The sequence below is a fragment of the Nothoprocta perdicaria genome, unplaced genomic scaffold (genome assembly GCF_003342845.1).
Source record: "Nothoprocta perdicaria isolate Ctin4 unplaced genomic scaffold, notPer1 scaffold_41, whole genome shotgun sequence".
NCBI classification, from domain to species: Eukaryota; Metazoa; Chordata; class Aves; order Tinamiformes; family Tinamidae; genus Nothoprocta; species Nothoprocta perdicaria.
The window spans coordinates 1,501,377-1,521,495 of record NW_020455655.1 but is presented as its reverse complement, the minus strand read 5'-3'; the positions used below and the strand labels follow the sequence as shown (position 1 = coordinate 1,521,495).

Below are 20,119 nucleotides of genomic sequence, written 5' to 3'. Positions count from 1 at the left end.
TGAAAATGTAGTATGTTTTGGTTACCCTGTACCCTGTACTCTTTTTTTCTAGTTCACGATGGGATTAGTAATAAATTGAGCTTTACAGATGCTTATGTATTTGTGGATCTTGATTAATCTTCAAGATGAACACTCTGCAGCTTTGCTTGGAAGAGGCAGCTTGTTCAGAATACATGCTTGATTCTGTTTCACAACTAAACCTATAAGGATATTCTCTAATATATTCCCCTCAAACCGACAACCTAAGAGAATGCGTAGTCCTTTACTATTTCTGTATGTTCTTCTATATTCAAGAAAATAATTAGTATAGTCAGTCTCCTGCCATCCAGAGAACAAGTAATAATGCCTGAAACTGTTTTTTTACTATGAAATACTAATTCTTCCTTTAAATACAAAATAAATTGTCACAGATAATAAAAATCTGATAGCGTTTGTTAACTTTCCAGCTTTCTTTGAAGCAACCTGTGTTCTTTCTTGTTGTGCATTAATTATAATTATTTTCAACTCAACTAATTGTGAGTAGTAAAAGTCAAGTAAAAGGCTGTGTGCCCTCAAATAAGGACCTTAGCACTCTTAGTGTATTAGTCTAGCACCAGCTATTCTAAATATTTAAGACATAAAAAATAATGCTTATTTAATTGTTTTTTCCTTAAGTCTTTTCAGATATTCTGTTCTTAGTTGGGCTGCAGGCCAATTTTAAATAAGATTATTTTAAAATACATTGGTGCAAAAAGGGTTAATATCACAGTGTCCTAATACTGATGTTAACCCTTCCATGGCAAGACATCTTGCATCTGGAAAGATTGCCCTGTTATGCTATTTAATTGTGAAATGTGCAAATATGCCCTCTAATCATAAAGATTTAATCATTTTCCATAGTGGACATGGTATAGATACTTGTATTCTGAATGAAGCTGAGAGTGATTATATAAAGTTGTCATTTTTATTTAGTGTAATACATACAACTGTAATTTGGCAGTTAATAGGAAACCACAATARTGAAATGAAAATTAAATGTTATTTGATATATTAATGTTCTAAAATGTCATGCTAGTTCTTACTATATAAACAATCAACATCCTGATAAAAGTATCCAGAGATCATGTTGCTGCTTTAAAGGATGCAGGAAGAGTCAAAAGTAGAGTTTAAATGTTTTGTCCATTGTAAGTTACTTTTTTTAATAAAAGGTATGGTTTACTGTCATTTTGAGGATATTTTATATTGAAGCAAGTCTTAATACAAACTAAATGATGATTTTCCTCTGGGAGTAAATGAAGAGACATATAAACACTTTCTCTCACTATACCATTTGTTTGATCCTGCAGTGAGTGATGTCGTCGCAACATTATGCTAATATCTGTGTATTTCTGTGGAAATACTTAAAGTCCTAGGTGAATTACTGGGACAATTATTAAGGAAGAGGACACTGATGGTTTGAATTAGCTCTCCCAATTCATGAAAGTATCGAGAAAAATGGAAAATTCTGAAGTTTCTTTAAACTATAGTGTTGTTAATGTCTAGTAAGATAGCTTGGTTTAAATGAAGTAGTATATTCGATTGTGTCTCATGAGACCATTATGGTAGAGCAGAAGCCCTGAAGCATAAAAATTCTTTGGCACCTAAGAAGGTTTTTCCTCAGATCTTTTCCTCTCATCTGTGTCATTTAATTAGGTTGAAGCAGGAATTGTTATGTTCAGGTGGAAATCTTAAGTATCACTTCATAGCTGTCAATGCCATTCTTGGCAATGAATTGAGCAAGCATGGCTCGTATGTGTGCATGTGCCTACTCATTGCTCTGTGTCAGACTGCTGGCGGTAGTTGTGGTTTGTATTTGTGGCATTTTTTCCCCCCAGTTTAAAAGCCACAGATGACTGCTAGAACCCATGTCAAGTGAAAGGAATATTTTCCAAAACTCTCCATTTTTGTTCAGAAAGTTTGATAGAAACATTAAGTTACATTCTAGAAAATATTTTAAACTTTTTTTGGAGGGACAGTGGAAGTCAGAGGATTTTCAAGTTACTTTACTTATTTCAAGATGATTACTTTCCCTGGAACATTTAGGCTATTTTTATAAAGAGATTTCAAAGCAAGTAAAGCAAAAAAACCTCTACCCACTGTTCAAAACAATCTCTCTTGCATAGATTTTGGTAATACAAACACAACGTCTGTCTAGAAGAGAGAGAAGCCAGGGCAGAATATAGCCCATCACAAGTTCAGGGTCAGAATAAGTAGAAAAATTTAATCCTGCASCTAGCAGAAGAAAGGTGTAGGGTTTTCTTTTTTTTTCTTTTTTTTTTTTAAAGCTCATGATTACAGAAATTGTTTAAAGTTGCATAACAGTTTGAAAATTAGAGTAAATTCTAGAGAAACTGAATAGTGTTCAGAGCAAAATACTGTGTGSGGGGGTTTGAATGTTTACCTACCATAGTATACAGTAGATATCTTCTCTGCATATGCATTGTTTTTGGAGTAAATCATACCACAGGGGTTTTCTGGATACAAAACTGCAAAGAAAACTTGTGAGTAGACTCACAATTGCAATAACATGACTTCGTCAGTGAGAAATACAAATCAATTAATTTGCATATAAAGATATAAAGACTAGTTTAACTAAACAAGTAAGAAAGAATATTGAAAAACAAGTTTGTTTTCCTGCAACTCAACAGCAATTGACCAAAAAAGTCTCCAAAACTTCAGTAAAATTCTTTCCCAATGGTAACTATGGTAGGTGTTGAGCATGGAGTGAGACTTTTCACTCCAAAATAATTACRCATCCTAGCTAGCTAGGAATTTCTGCATTCTTCTAACATGTCCTGAAGACAATATGCTACTCTGAATTCTAGAATAATTTGCATGTGGGTAACTTAAGTCATTCAAATKCAGTAAAATGCAAAATTCTGTATGGCTCCTTTTCCAGATAGTGTCTTAAATCACAATAGCCAAAGAAGGTGAGTTTTAAAATTTCCTACTTGCCTAWATTCTTCTTTTATCACATCAGTTAAATCAAATTTAAGTCAAATAGCAGCTATAACCAGTGCCTTGCAGTACAGGTGTTAAACATTTRGATTGGATTCCACAGTGATGAACATACATACAAACTCTTCAGGAAAGTGGAAAATTTTGTTGATTAAAATTACCAGAATAAATAATCCCTRGACATGATTTTGAAGCTGCACTTTYGTGATTGGTTATACTAGCATCCTGCTTCTTAAAGCATTGATAGATTGATAACAAGCTCCATAAAGAAACACCTTTGAGTAAATAAGCAGATACATTGAAGTTTCTGAATTTTTCTCAAGGATGATAGAAACAGCTTCTTAGCCAAACGGAGGCAGAGTCATTCTTGACCACTAATGGTATTGGACACCAAAAAGCAGCTTTCCTGGATCACAAATAATATTTATGGAAGGATGCTATGGTACTTTCCAAGTCAAGGTATCATATGGCATAAGTGATGGCTTCTGCAGCTGCTTTCAGTCAACCAGCTACCCTCTACTACTCCATTAACATTGATTTTGTCCTTAAAATTGGTATTTCTTGTTCAAGCTTCTCTTTTATATCAGTACTAAAGAGATAAGTAAATCTGCATCCAGCTGAGCTATAGAGCTCAATATCTTCAGTATAGTATGCTGTTAGCGCTCCATGACTCTGAAAAATGTTAAAATATGTGTGTGTGTGTGTGTGTGTGTGTGTATTTCCATATATATGGAAAAACACAGAATAAAATTCTGTTGTTTAAGTTGAGGAGTTCTGTGGGCAGGTAATAACCTGAAGGAGAAAGTAGAACTGCTCTGTTGCTCTTGTGTCTGCCTATGCAAGGATTTGCAGACAGGGCATGTATGTGGCCTACGCAGTATTAACATGAATAACATTTTATGTAACAATCATTAGAGATTCACAAAGCACTGTATAGTACAGCTCAAAAGTATCAGCATTTAAGAATATGGCAAAGCAACTATTTTCTTTTTTCAAATCAAGTTCTTTTGAATTAATAGTCATCTGTGGTAGGAGACTTTGTCGGTATGAAGATACTTTTGTACTAAGTAATATGGAGTGCACACATCTATGCTTGTGTGAAAATGATAGTATAGTTTTAACCAAGAGATAAAAATACACTGATTTGAATACAGTTATGTGTCAGGATCATCATACTCTAAGATGACAAATAAGTCTGTATTTGAAAAATCTGTGTATCTGGAATCAAATTATTCTGTTATTGATTCCTAAAGTGCTTAACAGCAAGAGAGACTCTACCTGAGTTTCCACTGCTTGAAAGTGAGATTGTTTATAAATTTGTCATTTATGTGATTGATTCCTTTCTATGAAGCATTTCTTACATCTCAAATATTTGGTATATCTCTTGGTCAGGTTTCAACCTGTATTGCTGAAATGAAATGGAACTCACATGAGAGAACCTAATTTAGTTCCATTCCATTTAGCATGTTCCATGTGTGCATGTTTAGCATTGCAGCTTCTGTTTTGCTACAGTGTTGTCAGAAACTGTCTTTTAAATACAATTGAGTAATATGTAGTTATTTTTACTGTTTTTGAGTATCTTGGATGAAGGGCATATGTTAGGAGATAAAAATTTCATATTTTACTGGTTCCAATAAGAAGATTTTTCTACAAAAGACTCATTAAATATGGATGAAGATGTTCCAGGTTCGTGGTAGTTTCAATGATGTTCCAAGTTTGTGGTAGTTTCAATGATGTTTTGTAACCTCCGCCCATAATTACTTCCAGTTTGTTTATATACTGTTAGTTTGAAGTCTTAACATATGTGAGCAGGTTGCAATGTTTTATGAAGTGCTGCTTGCAGGCAGGTTGGGTAATTCATACCCTTTTTTCTCTTATGTCACCACAGGGGAAGTTATAACCTTTTGTATATTTCGTGTCTTAATAAACTTCTTACTCTGCCAAAGAATTTTTAGCTAGTTTAGAAACTGAAGTGGTCATTTAAAGATGTACTGTTATATCAGATTTTTCTAAACTCTCTTGTTACTTGCTCTTAGCACTGAGATTGAGTTAAATGATGTACAAAAGTATACTTGTCTATATGTCTATTTAAAATGGATTGACCAGTTTTCTTGTTTTATGGAATAGATGCTTCTGGGTGTATCCTGGATTCTCTCCTTATCCTTTCCTATTCTAATCTTTAGATCATCTTCCTATTGTAGCAACATCTCTGTCTTTTTGTCTTTAAACTCGGTAATCACTTCCCCCTGCTTTCTATCTCATCCATTTTGTGTAGATCCCTTTTTGGTTTTTTTTTGACAAATATGTGAGACTTAGTAACTTGAATGAGCATGTCCTATGTTTCATCACTTTTCACTATGATTATCTGYCATTTTTAAGTCTTTTTGACATTCTTAATGAAGAAAAATCTAGAAGCTATGCATGCATAAAGTCCTGGCTTACCATATGTAACATACATTAAAGACTGCAAGATAGAATGTCTTTTCTTAAACGAGTCATTTGCGTAATTCAATCTCTAAAAACTGTACTTCATAGTTAYAGTGCCACTCTGTTACACAGAATCCTACCTTGCTCTAGAAAGTGAACTGAGACACGTTTCTGCTTGCTGTCGAAGGACCTGTTCAATTAATGTTTCTTACTATTGCTATATATCATAAAGATATCTAAATTGAAAGGTTAATATTACTGAAAGAAAGTACACAGCGTTAATAGCAAATATCTCAAAGTCTGAGAATCAAASTGGGCAAAGAAGTCTGTAAATAAATGTAGCTCATTATTTTTTAAATATTCATGCAGGACTCCTTGCTGCTTCAATTGCTTGTGAAAAGCTGCAGCCAGACAATTATTTAAGGAAAATATAAATAGATATTTAACAACTCTGTGTTTCCGTTGTAACCCAGCTAAATTAATACCAGTACTATTGAAGAATAGATTTGTTTGGCAGCCATAGTAACATAATTCCCTCCTTTTTAGACACTTCAAGAAACCATGTGCAGCAATGTGAGATTTTACAACACATACAAAACACCTTCAGGATTTGGTTTCTAACAAGCAGATGTGTGATTTTTCACCTCTTTTTTTTGCTGTCATATGATACCAGAGCATCAGTAGCTTACATGTCTTTACTTGCTGTTGATGAAATATGTGCTGATGATCCTGCTGRAGATACAAATATTTGGATCAAAAATGATGTTTTGTGGAAACAGGTTAATATAAATTACACTTCATGGTTTCTGCGCTTTTAAAGAGCCTGATCTCATCTTACATATATAAGATTTGCAAAGGAATGTTTACAAAGAAACCGGGAAATAGTACAAAAAAGAGAGAGAGTTGTCAGAGCAAAAAGGAACCAGACCTATCCCAGGCTGGGCAAACAAAAAATCCAAAATTTTCAAATACTTTAAAAAGCACTGTTAAAAAGATCGCCAAGTGTCCATCTGCTCGCAACTTATCAACTGAAGAAGAGGAAAGTAATAGAGAATTTTCGCTTTCTCCAACATTCAGTTACAGAGTTGCCATTGCCAATGGACTACAAAAGCCTATTTTTGTAACAAACAATAATAATGAAGATATAGTTCAAGATCTGTCTTCAAATGATAGTTCATATTCTGAATCATTAAGTGAAGTAAAAAGTAACGGCAAGAGAAAGGAATATTTGTCACACACAATGCCTGTGCGACGCAACAGAAAGAGTTTAAGCAGCCTTGCACCATCTGATGGAAGCTCTGATGGAGAACGTACTTTACACACGTTAAAGCTGGGAGCTTTACGAAAATTAAGGAAATGGAAGAAGAGTCAGGAATGTGTCTCTTCAGACTCAGAGCTAAGTACTTGGAGAAAAACTTGGGGCTTAAGAAGTAAATCTTTAGACAGAACTGGTCGCCACCAGAAATCAAATACTCTTGAACCTGGTTTTAGTTCAACAGGTTGCATTAGTCAAACACATGACGTTATGGAAATGATCTTTAAAGAGCTTCAGGGAATCAGTCAAATTGAAACAGAACTTTCTGAACTAAGAGGCCATGTAAATGCTCTGAAACAATCAATTGATGAAATTTCTAGTAGTGTGGAAGTTGTACAAAGTGAAATTGAACAATTGCGAACTGGATTTGTACARTCCAGAAGAGAAACTAGAGACATACATGACTACATTAAGCAAATCGGCTATCCAGGAGACAAAGCAAGTCTTAGGTTTCTAAACGTGCCTGAAGATAGATTTGAAAAAACTGAAAATACGGTTTACAAGATATTAATAGATAAAATGGGTTTTTCAGAGGCACACAGCACTATTAAGATTGAATTTGCCCAAAGACTGGGGCAACAAAGAGACTGTCCAAATGCAAAGCCGAGACCAATTCTTGTTTATTTTGAGTCATCGCAACATAGAGATCTGATTTTAAAAAAGTCTTACAAGCTTAAGGGAACTGGCATTGGAATTTCTACAGATATTTTTTCCCATGACATTAAAGAGAAAAAAGAAAGAGGACTACCCTCTTCCCAGACGTATGAGAGCATGGACATGAAGCTGTTAACTGTGGAGACAAAAGCTAAAAAGCATGATTGGGAGTCACCTGACAGTGATAAAGAGATGGAATCAGATATAAATAAGAACAGTTATGCAAAGATATCTAAATCTGCCCTTCAAATAAAAACAAGCACTACCAAGGGCAGTATTCAGTCACCAAATACTGCAGACCTTAATAGAACTACTGATAGTAGCTCTTTTTCAAACAGAAAAAAATACCGTGATCAGTCACCAGAATATGAGAATGCGGAAAATCAGTCAAAGGCCTACTACTCAGACATGACCCCGGTATGGCATTCACAGAATGACTTTGCAACCCCTAAACTTAGCCATTCGGACTCTGATTTCTCAAAATTGTGTCAGTCATATTCTGATGATTTTTCTGAAAATCAGTATTTTAGCAGAACAAATGGCAGTTCGCTGTTGTCTTCCTCAGATCGAGAACTTTGGCAAAGACGACAAGATGATTCTGTCAACTGGTATGGTAGCTCCCAGGAGCAAACTTTTGCCCAAGATGTGCAACAGTATCCAGTGCAAAATGAAGTCAGGAACACAGAAACAATTGACAGTGGAGTAAGCAATGGAATAATAGGTGTTTCTGGAGACAGAAGCCACTGTAGTGGTTCCCAGCTTTCTTTGCATGATGATCTTTCACCGTGGAAAGATTGGAATCAGTTGGAACAAGGGGTAGATTTGGGGTTAGATTCGTCTACCCAAGAAGTTTTTGCATATGATATGAGTAGCCCTTCAGATCAGCAGATGGATTTTGGAAAGTGCCAAAGTTCTGATCTACAGTATGACACCGAGAGTTACGATTATACCCTCGATGGTACTTCTCCATCATGTGCAGGTCTTGACAGTGAGTCACAAAGTCAGTGGACTGGTCAATATGATGATTATCAGGAAACAAATTCAAACTCCCTTTATCAGAATCAGAACAGATTGCCTATGATGTACCGAAGTCAGAGTGAACTACCAAGCGATGACTCAGAAGAAGCACCCCCTAAGTCTTGGCACAGCCGGTTAAGCATAGATCTTTCTGATAAAACTTTCAGCTTTCCTAAGTTTGGATCAACACTTCAGCGTGCTAAGTCAGCATTGGAAGTGGTCTGGAATAAAAGCACACAAAGTTTAAGTGGGTATGAAGACAGTGGATCTTCTTTCATGGGACGGTTTAGGACTTTATCTCAGTCTACTGCAAATGAATCGAGCACAACACTCGATTCTGATGTTTACACTGAGCCTTATTACTATAAAGCAGAGGATGAGGGAGACTTAATTGAACCAGCTGGTGAGAATGAAACAGATTACGTAGAGGTAATGGAACAAGTCCTTGCTAAACTAGAAAATAGAACTAGTACCAGTGAAACAAGTGAACGCATCCAAGAGTATGACCTGGAACAGCCTTCATATGAAACTCCTTATGCAACACTACAGGAGGAGGAATATGACACACAGATTGATAGTGTGGTCAGTGAAGCAATATTGGAAGTTGAAGGTGACATGGAAGCTGACGTACAAGTAAAGGAAGATGAAAATCAGAATGTTCCGGAAATGCCTGTTGAAACTCCAAAAAAAAAAAAAATACGCCCGTCATTTAAAGAAGCTGCTTTAAAAGCTTACAAAAAGCAGATGAGTGAGTTGGAAGAGAAGATCCTTGCTGGAGGTAATGATATTTTAATGTTCTCTTTTAAATGTTGAAGTTAGTCATTAATTTCTGCATGATATGCAATTCTGTTTACGTTGAATTTGGTGATTTCTGGATATACTGTCATGGTTAAATTGTTGTGTCTTAATATGCCAAACAAAAGTATATAAGCAATTGTATTATTTTGAATTGAAGATATTTTATGGTTTTTGTAGCTTAATTTTTAAACTCTTTTTAAAAGGACTAAAGMGACTATTGTTAAGGATTGTCATATAGTTTTATAAATGTAGTTACAGGCATTACAGGGGGTCAGCTAATACAGTGTTTCCTTGAACCGTGCTATGGATGTGGCCTGTTCTATATTAATCTTGATGAGCAGTAATCTCCAACCTATAATTTGCTGTGTAAATATGATGAGAGCACAAATTTAAACTGATGTGAATTTTGGGTGTCTTGTACTCGTAAGTTCTCAGAGAAGCAGATGGCTTCAGGAAAGAAAAAAATAAGAAAATAATAGGTTCAAAGTGGTAGCATCCCTGTATAAGAGGGTGGGTTAACTCACAGCTTTTCAGAGATTTTTTTTTCTATTGACTCTATATTCTGAATTAAGAGACCTCAAAGCAGGCAATTCTTAAATATATAGAATTTTAATACCTCTGTAGTAAGCTAAAATGATCTTGAAGGTTAACCTACATACAAAGTACTGATAYTATTGTGCTGCAAGTGTGTTTAATTGGTAGCTCATAATTAGCCCAAATAGCCAGATGGTAATTGTCACCTTTACTGAGTCTTGGCTTTGTTTGCCTTGCAAAAATAATAATGAGATATTTATTTTAAAGATGAAATGTTGTGCTGTCAGCTAAAGAGTGGATTTAGTAATTAATATCTCAGTTTTTGATGCTATGTTTCTTTCATATCAAGTAATTATATAATAAACATTCAGTTAAATTAGAAGTGTTTCATAAACAAGTATTGCTGATCTGAAAATCTATTTTTAAATTGAAGTAATGACACAAAACTATGAAATTGCATTTTGCAATTAGGTGTCTACAGTACTGTGTTAGACAGAAGATGGTGTATGTACTAGGAATCAGCTAGCAGTAGTATTTTTGTGATTTTTGCATTGTTAAACACTGAGGTGTGTATTGAGGGGACCCTAGTTGTTTTGTCTAGTTGCCATTGCACAATAGGAGTGTAAGAGGCATGGAGAGGTAGTTTAAGGGGGCATATGATGGAGATTCAAGACAATGAAATCATCAGTGTATTGTTTGTGCTTTAGTGTCTGTTATTAGATAACCTGAATTGTTAGAAAATGAGAAGTTGCTTTTGATATCATATCTCAYATGATCAGCCATGTGAATTGAAGAAAATATTTTTCTTCTTCCTTTAATCCAGCAGGTGAAAAAAATGACTAGTTCAGTCTTAAAGCCTAATGAAGCCTTTTTTGTATAACTGAAATACTACTTAGAGTTTATTTGCAGAGAAGAAGCTGGCCCAAAAGGCCATTGTATGAAAAAGGTAATTGAATGAAGAGTATGGATTGTAGAGTGTCTGTCCAATTACTGAATGTCATACTAAGACCTCYGTTTTCCTTTCTACTGAAATAGAGAAGGGAGTACAGTAGGAGGTAAAAGGGAATTTAGAGGCCAGCTGCTGCAACAGGGGTGCTTTTCAGATTACCCTTATGCTGAAAAGAGAATGCCCTTGAGCAGCAGTTCCATTTCCTCTCCCCACTTCTTTCCTGCAGCTGTGGGGAGGAGATCTGTTCCTTTCAGTGATTCTGAGTAAGTGATCTGTTAAAAGTGTGTGTAGAATATCTGGCAATATTCACTGGCACGATTGTCCTTTGTGTTTTATGTCTAATGGATGAATATGATACTTAATTTCTAGCATTTGCAGAACACCCAAGAATCAGAGTTTAAAACTTTAAAAATATATTTGATAGCTGGAGTGTCCTACCAAAAGAATACATTCCACGAACACTTGTGCTGAGTAATGTTATTCTGGTGAAATTTTTTTGAATTAACATTCAGTGAGCAAGATAACTTTGATATTAGAGTTTGTTCACTGATCCATTTTTCAAGTGCTTTGTGTGCAGCCTTTTAAGAAAGGTACCTTTTTAATGTCACCTTTTTCTCAAAGAGAAAACACATTGACTTCCATATGTCATTTGAACTGCATATCAATTTTAATTTCTTTTGCACTAAGTATAGGAAAAGCATATTGCAAATAAATACTTAWGTTCTACAAAAGGTGCCAAATGTACAGTTTGTAACCCTGCCTCCCTTCTTTCTATTTTTTTCTGAGGCTTCAGGCTTGTCCAGAGAACACTTATTTAAATGAATCACTTAAGCAAATAATAGATTGAGGGTTTATACTTTGCAGGAGTAGTTATACTTTTAAAGAGAAATGGCTAATTGCCAGTTTAGTTTTTATATTAATTTTATGAATGGTTTTCTGACCCTTTCCTCTTTTCTTTTTTATTTGAGGATGAAAAACTGCTAGTTGTAGGTTCATGAAATTAATCTTTATTATATAACCACAGCATAACTCACTGTTTAATGAATTGTTTCATCTGCCCAAACAGGCAGGGATTGGTAGTCAACAATCTGGCCAATGTAGCTAAACAGTAAAATAAAAAAAAAAAAAGTATTTCCTCAACCTAGAACTAAAGAAAGGTTTAGATGAATGTTTCTTTTTTCATTCTAGTAACACATGAGGTAATGTCATTGCAACTGTGGTACATAATTTATCAGTGCACAACAGTCTCTTTGGATAGTCCTATTCTTTCTCTAGCTGGAGAAAGAAACACACAATGGACTGATTGCTTATGTATTATTTATTACAGCATATTTCTGGAGACATACTGGAAAGAAGGCAGTAGGGTATGCAGAAGAGAGGAGATGGAATTAGTACATAAGTTATCCTTGCACTTACAGTTCTGTAAGGACATAGAGGTACAGTCATAATTCTGAGGCATGTTTATAAATTGAAGGATTGACGAGCATTTAGAAAAATACAGAGAACTGTTGCCTATTATTTTGTTTCTTCGTAAACTTTTTTACCTTTTTTTTTTTCCCCCACACTTGTTATTTTTTGTCTTTCTTTTTTCTCTCTCTAGTGGCTTCTTTTATTCTCTCCCCATCTTGCTCACCTTATCTTTTACACTTGCATTAGAATAAGCATCATTCTCTCTCCTGATAAAGCCATCACTGTTCCTGAGCTCAGAGTTGCATGAAATCTTGAGTCACTTTTAATAATAACGTAAACTACCATTCACACAGGGAAGTCTGTAAGTAATATCTTATTGATCCAACTGATGAAGATTTTGCTGATCATATGGTGGCCAGCTAGACTTGAAAGATGCACAACAACAAACAGATGTCCTTGGTCTGCAGTTTCCAGCATGAAATAAGCTGTGTATTGTATATGGAGTCAAGATGGGTGAACTTGTCTTTTGCAATATCTGTGTGCGACATTTACACTGTACGTATGTTCAATGACAAGTCCCATTACAGGGCCCAAGGATCAGAACTGCCTCTTTAGCAATGGATGGCAGTTAGTCTAGAGTTTTATAGGAGGTATTTGTCAGTACACATAGTAGTGCCTGGAGAACAGAATGTGGAGAAATTAGTATCCCATACAGGCCTTTTTTGTGTGTGTGAAGGAGAATATGTGGTGCTGACATTGGAAATCAGTAACGATAGCAGTAATGCATTGTTGTGCTTCTACAGCTGTGTGATGATTTGGATCTGGCTTAAGAAAACTTGACATGAGAATTGTACTAGGTATGTAATAGACAATATTATAGCAATTTTAAAACTCTGCCTACTCTAAGTTATGCCATCTTCAAGATAAGTATATTTTTTGGTAGCTTTTCTAGATTTTTGTTCAATCARACCACATCATTTGTTAGATCTATATGACTTAGACATATTTTCCAAAATAACCTAGGTTTTTAAAAATTAATTTAGCCTTGTTTAATAGCACTCAGTTTTCTGTTTCTATTACAGAGCGATTTCAGGATAAAAGGAATCTTGTTAAACCAGCTGGCTGAGTGAAGACCCAAACATACATTTTGAAAAATATAATTAMATGGAAAACAGGGGTTCATAAACACATTCAAATCTTCCTCTAGTTTATTGGGGAAGCAGAGTATCGCAGTAATGTGCTAAGATGAAGAGATTCCGTTTTACCACCCAAGCATAATTCTGTCTATTTTCATGGGACAGGTGCCAGACTTTCTCTTTATGCACATTTTCCAGGTGATCAGCAGAGCAYCTATACAATTATGTTTCCCTGGATGCTTAAGTAGAAGTTGTAACTGTGAGGTCTCTAGTTCCTAATGGTGCAAAAGTATTGTTGAAATCATGTCAACTGTGTGGTTTGCCTCTCTCAGCTGTAGAGAATATAATGATCACTTGCATGATCAGTTTTGGTAAAGATAAAGTAGATATGTAAAAAATAGTAGCAATAAACATAGATATGTATTTACAGACACCTGTATTTTTATATGGCCTAGTACATACCATTTTATGAGTTCCTCTTCTACACTTGCTTAAAATCCTGTATAAAGAGGTTTTTATGGGTAGCTCATGCCTTCTAATTGTGTTGCTGATAGAACTGTTTATAAATGTCACTAATACTCTAATAAGGTGTATGGTACATGATAAAATACAGGTTAACTAGAAAAAGAGATAAAAATACTGAAAGCAAAAAGGACCATCATCTTTTTGCACTAACAAATAGATGCTGACTGATCTAGTAGTAGTTTCTCTAGAGTTCGTCATTAAAACCAGTTAAATTTCTTTATGTAACATCAGAATCTCAGAGATGTGATGGCARAACTTGTTTCATCTCTTGACATTTTTCTTCCCTTTGAGAACTGATCTTTGCTAATCACAGAGGCCAAGCAGCAGCATGTGATTTTGCTGGTGGTAATCACAGGTCCACAAGCTGTGTGTAGCTCCAGGCACCATTCATGTAATTGCTGCTTCATAAAAGAAAATCTTGTCCATCAGCTGCACATCAACCAAGAATGAAGGAGAGACAGAAAGATGATCATGCTTTTGTGCCCTTTTAACTATATATATAACTATATATAACTCTAACTCCTTTTTCCTAGAGAAAACATGATCATAASTTAATGTTATCAGGTTTCTTCACACTACAGGTCATAACACTGTTTCCTATTCTACAGTTAAGCTTYTCTACCTTTTTTTCAAGATATTTTCTTTTGTCATCTGCAGCTGCATAGCGTGTTGTTAGAATACAGAGGAAAGGGAGAATTCAGAATGAAAAGGTTATTTGTAAAGTGATCCAGTAATAACAACTTAACCCACTTCAAACATATCCTGTAGTCGATGGAAAAAAAAAATCCTTCTTTTATGTGTTGGACTTAGTAGCTGAAACAAAACAGGAATGAAGTGTATGCAGGAAAGAGATGAGTAAAAGTTAAAGCAGTGTTTTCCTTAACCTTAATTCATCAATCTCAGTGTCCCTTTTAGCAAAAATATGGTAAAACTGATGGTTCTCCATATCATAAGGCAGGGGAGATACTGTTAAGATAAATAGGAATGTGGTTTTGGAACTTGCAGGAGCTGGAGGAGGGAGGAAGGTRGTTGTCTTTTTAATTGATTTGTCTGTTTTCCTCTGTCAGAAGAGTATGTTCTTTGAAGCTGAGTAAAAAAAGAACAAACTTGTATATAATTGATTCTAAAAAAAAATGCAGAAATGTTTCTAATATAGTGATGGTGGAAATCAGAGGGATTAGTCTGTGTCCTCCTAGGTAGAAAAATCTCATGCCTGTATTCTGCTCACCAGTCCTTGTCTTTTCKTATCAGTTCACATCTTCGGTGATAATCTTCACTTGTTCCAACTTACTATTGCTTTCAAGCAGAGCTCAAACAAGCAGCGTGTAATTTGATTTGGTGTGTGTCTGTGGTACAAAAGCTAACAAWAGCAGTAAGGAAGGGGGAGACTTGTTAAGAAAGTCCTTAGCAGACTTGTGTTGCTGAGGCTTTTTTTTAGCTGCTTTAGTGAAAAAAAGAATTTATATGCTTTTCGCATTAGTGGTGATTACTTTTTTATTTGTGAGTWTATGTTCTTACATTTTATAATATCTAATATATATGTAAAAAAGTTATTTTTAAAATGGTATGATTTTCTTATCAAAGCCTACAGTATTGAGTTTTACATTGGCAGATTCTGAGAAGCGCAGTGCAAATAAAAACATATATTGAGAATAATACGAAATCCTTAGCTTTTTTTTATTGTAGATTTAGTACAGTAATAAGTTTGATGTGCCAGACATGCCAATTAGTGCTTGAGGCAGGAACTTCTATAGCTGCCTGTCTAGCCCTTTATATAAAGGGTTGGAGAAGTGGTTCTTAAATATTCAAGGTTACTGTGTGGAGGTGTCTTTGCTTCTGTGGGTGACTTTCAGTTCTCATCAGCAGCTTCCTATTGTTGTGTTTGAAGTGGTGGCTCTTTTCAGCTGAAGCCTTTCGCTGTCCATGGTCATGTTAGCTAAATCCATTGCTTATCTCTTATGGTGGGACTTTATTTTGCTTGGCTATAACTATAGATGTCTAAATGTATTTGTAAGGCAGTTTTCCAAGATCTTTCAAAACAACTTCTAAAGAAAACTGTAATATTTGCAATAATTCATTTAAATGTTAGTATTTTTTCTGTTCTTCTGCTGTGTCATTCATCTTCAGATCCTGATAGAGGTCAGAGGCAAAAACTGAATTGTATGAAACTTTCAGAGAGAAAAAATGTGCTTCATGCTCTGTGATTCACTTCTGCATCATTTCCTTGAGCATTTTTTTAGTTYATATTTTCAAAACAACTGTTATTCTGTGATACTATGACCTGATTTTCTAGTGTCATATTTCGTCTTTCAGTAGCTTGGAAATGGATTCTGTGTCCTCATATATTCCTGAGTTCACTCGTGATGAACTGATTTGCCTTTTCTCATCATCCCAAATTTCTGTAGTTTTTTTTCATTCATTTTCTTCTTTTGCAGTTAGTGAAAGATAAAATTATGTTTATAATAAATTGTAGCATGCTGTTTATTCACTTCCAGTGTGACTATTGCTTTCTCACTTCCTCTTCCCTATTCAGTCTGTTTTATTTTAAGGTTCAATTATGACAAATTATTTTTCAGAAAAAAATCATTCTAGACAAGAACTTTTTCAATAAATACTTTTTATTTTCTGTACAAGCATTTTTCCCTACTCCCTTCCAAGAGATTTCACATTTTGTAAGCAATTCTAAAACAACTATAATAGCATAACTATTGATGGTTTTATTCCATAATCTTTCCTGTTTATCATGTAGTTGTTTCTGCTAGTTCTGATGCTAGATAGGTCTTCAGCTGTTTTTCAAGTTAGTAATTAATTGAACTCCATTCCTCAGGCAAACCTCCTGGCAGATTGAAGTGACCCTGGGCCGTGCCCTGAGACCACATGAGACTCCTTTTGAGTATTTCTGAGAGAAACAGAGAATAGAGAAGACGAATCATAAGGGAGTTCAATATCTCTATCCAGGCAAAAAAATTATGCCTTCAGCATCTCATGCTGCAGTATCACAGGACTAGCTTCTGCTAGAATGTGCAATTCTTAGAATTGTACACTGGTTGGTTTCCAGGTATGATCCTTTAAAGAAGCTTTCTTTTGTCTCTAATAGCTCTAAATTGCTACCACCCTCAGCAGTCTCTGCTTCTRCAACTTGGAGCAGCAGGAAGCCAGTTGGCACTGTTGGCACTTGTCTGAGTAGCAATAATAAGCAACGAAAGGGCAAGAATCAGACATATAGTACATTGGTTCACAGTAGTATCATTAAAAGTTATCTATTCAGGATTTTAATAGTTGTCAGTTTGCATGCAATCTTAATGTGGGCTTGAGTTCCATCATAAAAGTATGTTTTGATTACTGTTTTCAGACAACCTTTTCTGATTAATTGATAAACAGGTTTGCAGTCCTTGAGGTCTCTGTGTTTACATGTAACACTTTCTTATCTTCCATTAATCTGCTACTTAAGTTAATCTGAGAAATGTRTTTCAGTCATATAAAATAACCTTTTCGTGATTAGCTTGTTTTGATCTAATGCAGGCTGTGTACTCTGCATGAAGACAAGCTTTTCAGTACAAGTTTTACTTCCCCTGTGCATAAGGAGGGAAGGGCAAGCAGGCACTGCTCAAGCAGCATTCTTTTTCCCTTTACTGGGCACCTGTGATTGCTCATGTGAGGTGTGAATAAGGAGTTGGAAAGTGAACAGAATGGAAGACAGAGTGATTCCAAAGCTGTTTGTGATGCTGCTGGATGCATATTGATAATSAATGCAGCAACCAGTAGAAAACTGTTAGAGACTCGGTATGCTAGCTTGCTTTCTTTAAGAAAAATACACTTGAGAAAGTATAGCTGCTCAGCTTGGAACTGGAAAGCTGGGTGTTTGGTGGAACATATACAGATGGTCCTGGACCTGCACTAAGGCAAAATCCTGCTTACCTGAGCTTTAGAAAAAACACCGGCAGAGAAGATCTCTGGATGTTTTATAACATGATTATGCATATTTTCACAACATGATTATGCATATTTTCACCTACAGAAAAGGAAATTCAAGACCATCTGTTTTAAGAGTCAAATTACTGCTGACTAAGGCATTTTTTGTGGTAATATAACCTTAGGGTAACATCTGTGAGGACAGTGATGTTTCCAGGAATGGCAGTGACTTAGCAGGGTTTTTTCTTCTGTGAAGATGCTGGACTCTGCCTTCTGTATTGAACTCAGAGCACTGATAAGTAAGAGCAGTGCCAGCGTTAAAAGACTTTTTTTCAGTCATTAACTTCACAGCCCTTCATGTGGTCAATCTTTCTGATTGAGAGGGAGCCCAACTTGCTGTTGTTTTGAGCACAACTGATCAAAATTTCTTCTCCCACTTTACTGTAAAGCAGTTGACTTAGAGGCAATCTTAAGTGAAGCAATTGGCCAGGGTTGTGGAGCAAATCTTTTACCAGTCGTCTTTATTAGCATTTTAACCTCCCAGTGAACAGTACTACCATTTACTTCACATATATGCTTAGTTCTGTTTTACTTGAGAACTTACATAACATTAATTATGTATAGAGACCATCCAAAGAAAAGTGGTCTGAGAGTTAGGTAAKTTTTACATAAACAAGCTTGGTATGTAGAATGATAAGTAAATTTTAAAAGGCGATTAAACCTTTTAAGCATCAAGCGACATGAGAGAGTCAGTTATATCTAACCAGTTATTAGTATAGCCTATAGGTTCCCCAAATATTCATTTTGAGTTCAAATACATAGTAACGTACAGGATCAGTGAAGTAATGCTGTCGGGTAATGCTGTTAGTTCCAGTATTGCAGGTAACGCATTACTTCTCAGACGTTTTGGTTTGCTTTGATCTTGAGCACTAGGACATCTCTGTGACTAAAGGGTTTGTCACTGTTAGTATTTTGCTTTAGCCAGGAGTACACTTTGAAGCAAATCTCCCAGTCTTACTAATCCACTAGATTTGGTTTGATCACTGAAGAGTCTCAGTGTGTGTGATCAGATTGYTTTCAGATGAAACTAAACCAAGAGGTGCTCTCCAAGGTCGCGCCTCATGTTCAGTACCTGCTGGCTTTCAGTCGACAGGACCAGATTACAAGAAGTCTGAAGTAAGTGCTGCTGAAACACAGTGCAAATACTGGATCGTCAGCAGCAACATCTTYGATCTACTGATCTCCACCTATAGAACTGCACTGCTGATTGTTGCTGACATGGTCTTTGCTGGCTAAGGTGCTTGACAGCTTATGCCTATGTCCCAAGCAGCCATTTTGAGTTCCTCCCCAGTTGTCACCTCTGTCTCTGCTGGTACCTCAAACCAAGCTGCAGTACAATCCTTACCTGTACTGTTATTTCTCATACATTGTATGTGATTTTTTATTTGCATTAGAGTCTTCAGGGACTATTCTCACGGCAGGTGTCAAAGTAAGTGTCTGCGTTTTTTTTTTTTTTTATTTCTTTAGAAGAAACATGAAGGGAGTTCAGCTTGAAGTAAGACTAATGACAGACTGGATGAAGTCAAGTATCTTGTGGGGATACTTGCTGTGTTCTGTGGAATGATGGAGAAGAGACAATAACCCATTAATCGTTTTGCTTTCTTAGACTTTAGTTTCTTTGTTGTATTTAATATTTGCCATTGTATTGAAGGATAAAATATTTATCCTTGGTGAATAATGCGTGCTTTACCATTTCACTGAATTACAGGATCTGAACAGAGTGCTTAAAACACACTTTAGCTTTTAGTCTCTGCCATCATTCTGATCAGCAGGAGACTGTCAGGAAAATGCAGTCTTCAAGGGGACTGAGACTGTCAGAAATTGAGAAGCGCTGTAACSATGTTCAGTGGTGAAATACTGTTCTCAGAAGACAATCTTTTATTCTTTTAGAGGCAAATTTCAGAATTGCTTAAAAGTGTTCAGTAACTGTTCAAAGACAAAAGAAAACAACCCACTGAAAGTCAAGACTCAAGCTCTAAGCAGCAGAGATGATTTTTAAAGCATGCCTTTTTTGTTTTTATCCACATTTCCAGACCAGTTATTAATAAGACACAAATGCATTGTTCATCTTCACCAAGCTGACTTCCTGGTTTGGCTCTTTAGTGTATCCACTAGTCATTTTTTCTACATCACTGCTAGTAATGCGCTCGCAGCAATTCTTCCATTTCTGCTGTCAACCAAGGTTTATTCAAGTTTGACCTTCTCTGTATCAGACAAGCATCASTCATGTCTTCTGATGTACTAGCTTTAATAATATTATACAGTGTATCTTCCTAGAGTGTGCTTCAGCAACAGAACACCCTTCAGGCTTAGCTGCCGTAATATTTGGTTCTGTAGTGATAATTTTAGCTTCTGGACACAGCATTTATTATTTCAGCATGGCTTATTTTGTGGGGTTTTTTTTTT

The 20,119-nt window shown here is 35.6% G+C and overlaps 2 protein-coding genes across 2 annotated transcripts in view; both read left to right on the top strand.

Moving 5' to 3' along the window:
- Positions 1-6,034, top strand: part of LOC112952843 (protein unc-13 homolog A-like) — a 44,953-nt gene extending 38,919 nt beyond the window's left edge. Inside the window, exon 8 of the mRNA XM_026045783.1 lies at positions 5,950-6,034. Coding sequence (XP_025901568.1) covers positions 5,950-6,024 — 75 coding nt within the window. The 3' untranslated portion in view covers positions 6,025-6,034. The remainder of the gene's footprint in view (positions 1-5,949) is intronic.
- A 154-nt stretch (positions 6,035-6,188) lies between these two features.
- UNC13C (unc-13 homolog C) overlaps positions 6,189-20,119 on the top strand; it is a 113,353-nt gene continuing 99,422 nt past the window's right edge. Inside the window, exon 1 of the mRNA XM_026045785.1 lies at positions 6,189-9,167. Within this exon, the coding sequence (XP_025901570.1) occupies positions 6,203-9,167 (2,965 nt within the window). The 5' untranslated portion in view covers positions 6,189-6,202. The remainder of the gene's footprint in view (positions 9,168-20,119) is intronic.